The sequence below is a fragment of the Amblyraja radiata genome, chromosome 12, assembly GCF_010909765.2.
Source record: "Amblyraja radiata isolate CabotCenter1 chromosome 12, sAmbRad1.1.pri, whole genome shotgun sequence".
In the NCBI taxonomy this organism is placed as follows: domain Eukaryota; kingdom Metazoa; phylum Chordata; class Chondrichthyes; order Rajiformes; family Rajidae; genus Amblyraja; species Amblyraja radiata.
In genome coordinates this window covers 57,316,762-57,323,110 of record NC_045967.1, presented here as the reverse complement: position 1 = coordinate 57,323,110, position 6,349 = coordinate 57,316,762, and the positions used below count along the sequence as shown (strand labels likewise).

The 6,349-nt window shown below is 55.3% G+C and overlaps 1 protein-coding gene across 1 annotated transcript in view; it reads right to left on the bottom strand.

Moving 5' to 3' along the window:
• Positions 1–778: 778 nt before the first annotated feature.
• LOC116979314 (sodium- and chloride-dependent neutral and basic amino acid transporter B(0+)-like) overlaps positions 779–6,349 on the bottom strand; it is an 83,681-nt gene continuing 78,110 nt past the window's right edge. The window contains exon 12 of the mRNA XM_033030921.1: positions 779–918. Within this exon, the coding sequence (XP_032886812.1) occupies positions 779–918 (140 nt within the window). The remainder of the gene's footprint in view (positions 919–6,349) is intronic.

Sequence of the window (6,349 nt, the reverse complement as noted above, 5' to 3'; positions counted from 1 at the left end):
GGGGAGATAGAGGAGGGGGGGAGGGTGGGAGAGAGGGGGGAGTAGGGGGCGAGGGAGGGGGGAGGGGAGAGAGAGAAGAGGGGGCAGAGAGGGTGGGAAGGGGGGAGAGAGAGGAGGGAAAAAGAGGGGGAGGGAGGGGAGGGTGGAGAGAGAGGAGGGGGAGAGAGGAGAGGGGGAGAGAGAGGAGGGGATAGGGGTGGGAGATAGAGGAGGGGGTGGGAGGGGAGGGGGTAAAGGGGGAGAGAGTAGAGGGGAGATGGGGGAAAGGGAGGGGTGGAGGCGGGATGAGGGGCAGGGGGGAGAGAAGAGGGGGAAATGGAGGTGGTGGAGGCGAGAGGGGTGGAGGGGGTTTGTGGAGAGGGGGGCAGAGGGGAGAGGGGATGGAAGGGGGGAGAGAGTAGAGGAGGGGGGAAGGGTGGCAAGAGAGGAGGGGGTGAGGGAGGAGAGGAAGGAGAGTGGGAGAGGGGGGGAGTAGGGGTGGAGGGCAGAGAGAGAGGAGGGGGAGAGGGGGGGGAGAGAGAGGAGGGGAAAAGAGGGAGAGGGGGAGAGAGAGGAGGGGGAGAGGGGATGGTGGAGAGAGAGGAGGGGGAGAGAGAGGAGGGGGTAGGGGTGGGAGAGAGGAGGAGGGTAGGGATGGGAGAGGAGTGGGGAAAGGGGGAGAGAGTAGAGGGGAGATGGGGGAAAGGGAGGGGTGGAGGCGGGATGAGGGGCAGGGGGGAGAGGGAGAGAGAGGACGGGGAGAGAGAGAGCTCTAGTAAAGGGCCCGACTAGTACAAAGCTATCGGCTTCTCTCGCTCTTTGTGACGTCATCACTCGGGTGCACATCGGCATCACTCAGGTTCTCTCGGAAAATGCGGCTTCGTTCCAGAGCCCTGGGCGGGGCGCTGAGCTGCGGACGGCCAGCCAAGTGCGAGTGGACTGTGTCGGGGGGTGACAAAATGACTGAGTCGGGGTGGGGGGGGGGGGGGGATTAACGTAGCTCGTAATTGGCTTCAATCCAGAGCCCGGGGGGGGGAGATGGGCGGCTGGGCCTTGGTCGGGGCGGAGCATTGCGGATGGCAAGCCAGTCGACTGTGCAAGAGGAGCCGTTGTGACTTCATCCACCTCGTTAGATTTTAAAAAGATGTCAGATTGGTGAACAATTTTAGTAAAAAAACTCGTGAAATAATAAATCCAATTTTCAGATGAGCGGATATTTTGAGATCATGTGGTAAATCTCGAAATCTACCGGAATATGTAAAAATGTCACCGTTACCGCGTCGGGTATTCGCAAGTTCAAGCAAGCAAGCAAGCAAGCAAACCCACGACTAAACATTCAAGATCAGAGTTTAAAATTATAACTAGAACAAAGGGGTTGTGAAGGGGGGGGGGGGGGCTGCTGCGTCACACACACACTAACCACCCCCCACACACATGGGGGAGGGAGAGGGAGGTGGGGGGCAGAGAGGGATTGGGAATGGGATGGGGTGTGGAGGGGGGAGAGAGGAGGGGGGAATGCAGTAGAGAGAGGAGGGGGAAGGGAGGTGGAGGGGAGGGGAGAGGGGGAGCAACGGGGAGGGGGGGCTGAAGAGGTGGAACGGTGGCGGGAGGGGGAGGAAGGGGGAGACAGGAGGGGGAGAGGGGGAAGGAAGGGAGAGGTAGGTGGAGGGGTGATGGGTGCGGTGGAGGGAGCGCAGAGGGGAGGAAGGGAGGAGAGAGATGGGGGGAGTGGAGGAGGAGTAGGGGGAGGGAGGGGTGGTGGGAGGGGGAGAGAGGGGGGGAAGGGGGGAGGAGAAAGGGGTGGGTGGGAGGGGGAGAGAGAGAGAGGAGGGGGGGGAGGGGAGGAGGAGAGAGGGGGTAGAGGTAGGTGGGGAGGGGGAAAGGGGAAGGAAGGATGGGAGAGAGTAGAGTGGAGGGGGGGAGAGAGGGAGGGATGGAGGGGGAGAAGAGGGAGGGAGAGGAGGAGGGGAGCCGGGCGAGTGAGCGGGCTGCGAAAAGCGGAGAGAGCCGGGGAGGGAGAGAGAGAGTTCTAGTACAGGGCCCGACTCTAGTACAAAGCTCTCGGCTTCTCTCGGGAAACCCGAGTCGAGGCGCGCGCACACTGTGTGTCGCTCTTTGTGACGTCATCACGTGGGTGCTCATCGGCATCACTCGGGTTCTCTCGGAAAAGCCGAGGCGCGAGCGTACTCCGTTTTGAGCGGCTTCATTCCAGAGTCCTAGGCGGAGCGGGGCGCTGCGGACGGCCGGCCAAGTGCGAGTGGACTGCGACAAATTGACTGAGTCGGGGCGGGAAGGTGGGGTTACCTTTAGTCATCATCGGCTTCAATCCAGAGCCGGTGGGTGGGGGGGGGGGGATGGGCAGCTGGGCCCCGGGCGGGGCGGAGCGATGTAGACGGCAGGCCGGTCGACTGTCTGCGAGACGAGCCATTGTGACGTCATCCAGCTCGTTAGATTTTTAAAAGATGTCAGATTGGTGAATAATTTTAGTAAAAAAACTCGGGAAATAATAAATCAAATTTACAGATGAGGGGATTTTTGAGATCATAGGGTAAATCTATACCGGAATATGTTAAAATGTCACCGTTACTGTGTTGGATTTTCGAGGAGATGTGAATCAAAGAAAAAGTTCAAGCAAGCAAGTAAGCAAATCCATAATCAAACTTCCTAGATCAGAGTTATATATTATAACTAAACCAAGTGCAGACCTGTTGGGTCTGTTCCCCCAACGTGCAGTTGCGGGGAGGGGGGGGGCGGGGCAGCATGCGGCGTCACACACACTAACTACCCCCACCCCCCCACACACACGATTGATATTATATAAACTACCCCCTTGAAATTATATTAATATTATTAATATGCTCCTTTTACCCCATAACGACCCTATCTACTGACGCATAGCCCCCAACTTGCAGGCGCTTCTAGAGAGGGGGGGGGGGGGGGTAGAGAGTGAGGGCAGAAAGAGAAGAGGCAGAGACAGAGAGAGAAGGGCAGAGACAGAGAGATGGTCAAGAGACAGAGGGGTGGAGGGGAGGAGAGGGAGGGTGGGAAGGGAGGTGGGGGGAAGGGAGGGGGAGAGGTGGGGGAAAGGGAGGGTGAGAGGTGGGGGAAGGGGCGAGAGGGGGATATGGATGGGAGGAGGGGGTGAGAGGGGGGAGGGGTGAGAGGGGGGTATGGATGGGAGGAGTGAGGGGGGTGAAAGGGGGGGGGAGAGGGGGGGTGTTACCGAACTGAACTCACTGTGGAATGAATCCATTAAAGGAGCCACTCTGCTGCTGGATTCTAAGTTGTCCCTGTCTTCCCTCTGGAAGCCTCCTCGTCCCCATCAGATGCCGAGTTCCCAGAGCCCTGGTTAAACGCGGGGGCTGCTCACGGTTAAGTCTATGAAAGCGGCCCATCAGAGACTGTGAGCAGCAGCGGGTTTCACTATAGGAAGGACCATTGCGCCTATTGTAGCAGGTGGCTGCTCGTTTCCTCACACCCCGGCCTTTACCCCGCCCGCCCGTCGCCTTATCTCTTCTCCCCTGAAGCAGGTCGGTCGGGCACAGTTGCCAGAAGCTGAAAACTAAATATTGCAGCGGGAAAACTGCGGCTGCGGTTCTGGCAACAGCCGGCGTTCTGCTCTGTCTGGGGGGAGAGGGCGAGTGGGGGTGAAGGGGGAGAGGGCGAGTGGGGGTGAAGGGGGGGAGAGGAGGGGGAGGATGGGGGAGGGAGGTGGAGTGGGGGGGGGTTGGAGTGAGAGGGCAGGCGGGTGGGCGTTGCAATCCAGCTGCGGAGGGCGTGGCGCGAGCGTACTTGGAGGCATACTGGAGGCATGTGGGCCTGGATTGGTCGGCATGTGTGCATTGTGACGTCCACAGCTGCTGATTTAAAGAAAACTAAGTTTTGTGAAGGATTTTATTGAAAATGTGTACAGAAAAATGAGTAAATTTAATGAGGAGTGGATTTGCGAATAAAAGTAAAATCGCTAGTGAAATGGTAAAAATCTCGGTGATTTTGCGTCTGGTTTTCGCGGAGAAACGAATCAAAGGCAAAATCAAAGGCAAAATCAAAATGACACACCCACACACACACTAAAAGTGTATAGATAGATAGATGCTGGGGATGTCATTTTTCTTTCAATTTAAATATAAGTGGGTGGTACAGAAGTTTTACCCTCACGAAAATTACAAAAGTGGGCGCTAAGTATTAAAAGGTTGGAGAGCACTGGATTAGAGCATTAACAGTGCAAGGTTAATGCAAATATCTGCTTGATGTGAATGAAGATGTTTTGCATGAGCAGTATATTTGTCATGTGAAAACTGGAGTAAAAGTAATTATTGAAGAGGAATTCAGCTGTCTGTCTAAATTATGAATTATGAAGTCATTTCCCGCTGTGAGTTGGGTCCAGTGGACAATTCATGTTGGACACTGTCAGCACACGATGACCATCAGTATTGCCCATGAATAGTAGGTGTTTCCAAGAGTGTGAGCAACTAACTAGTGACAAATGCTGAGGTCCCTCTGATCTTTGCCATATCCAATGGCTAATCTTCGGAAACCAATCCTTGATGGGAAATGTTGAGGAGATACTATCCACGTTATGCAGTGTCTGGCATCCCAAACATTAAACCATGTAATAACTTTGGAGTGCAACAGATGGTCATGGTGTAGAAAATCTAATGGTCACTGATCTCTCCTGGAACCCACTCACACCAGGCTGATATCCATGTGCTCCAGTGAGTTCTTGTCTATTCTTAATAAGCGAGTTCGGTATTCCGAAAAACGCAAGGAATCATGAGATTTGTCAAAATGTTTAAGAAAGAACTGCAGATGCTGGAAAAATCGAAGGTAGACAAAAAAAAGCTGGAGAAACTCAGCGGGTGAGGCAGCATCTATGGTGCGAAGGAATAGGAGACGTTTCAGATCTGAAGAAGTTTCGCGACCCGAAATGTCGCCTATTCCTTCGCTCCATAGATGCTGCTTCGCCCGTTGAGTTTCTCCAGCTTTTTTGTGTACATGGGATTTGTCAAAAGTCACTCGCGATAAACACCCCCGGCAACCATGCTGCCGCATACAAACAGACCCGCGCCCCATTCGCAGCCAGGATCGAATCCGGGCCTCCACCGCTGAACTGCCACTGGACACCCGGGGCGACCCCGGACCGATGGGACAGCGACGGCCCAGGCCCACAGACAGCGTGGAGAAAAAGCGCCAACTCCAGCCCAACACCGCCCGTCCTGCCGGGGCTATCGACAGCCCTGGACTGACGGGACACCAGCCCGCTGTAGCGGCGGCCCAGGCCCACGGCCAGCGCGGAGAAGCGGCAACAGCTCAACTCTGCCTGTCCCGCCGGGTTAACTGACAGCCCTGGACTGACGGGACACCGCCCCGGAGCAGTGGAGCTAGCGCTTCTACTCCGTGCCAGATGCAAGCCCAGGCCACCACTGCAACGGGTCATTGCCCCGCCAGTCCACGGTTGCCGGTCAACCCGACGGGACAGGCAGAGTTGAGCCGGAGCCAGCGCTTCCTTTCCACGCCGGCTGCAAGCCTGGACTGCCACCGGAACGGGCCGGTGCCCCGCCAGTCCAGGGCCACCCCGGACATCTCCGGCCGCCCCCGGACAGGGATGGGACACCCGGAAGGGGACGGGGACGGCCCAGCAGCAACTCAACAGCGCCTGTAGCGCCAGAGATCCGATCCCGACTGGACGAAACGCAAGTCTGCACCCACGCAGCAGCACAGCCGCTGAGAATGTTTATCGCGAGTGACCCATGATCTGACCATGCACAGTAGGAATACCAAACTCGTTTATTGCCCACTGAAACTACAGTGAGAGCATCAGAGCGGCTACAGATCTTCCCTCAACAGTTTACACCTCAGAGTTCGTAAGCAGTACCAGAGCGTTAGGGGCTTCTGCAGAATTTGGCTGCCTTCTGTGTCTTTCTCCTCTGTGCTGTTCCAAGTAAGGGCCCCAGTCAGGAGATGATGTACAAGCAGCAGTTAGTTTCTGTGGAAAGAAAAGTGAACAATTTCACACCAATACTTTTCGATCATTAGAAAATTATTTCCAGCAGTGGGTCGTGTCCAGTGGACGTCATGTTATGTCGGACACTGTCAGCACACTCTGACATCAGCATTGCATATGGACTGTCAGTGTTCTTAAGAGGATCATTTCTATCTACTTCTTCCAAGTAGAAGAAGCCTAAAGCTTGATCAGATTTTTCTGTGGAATGTTCCAACACGTGGCATCTTGTGTTTATCTCAGCAATTTCAGCATGCAAGCAGCTAGATGAATGCAATATCTGTGCATAAAAATATTACTGATGGAACTTCTTCAGAGCAGCTATCAAAACCAATTAGACAACATAACTCTTAGACATAATTAAACAAA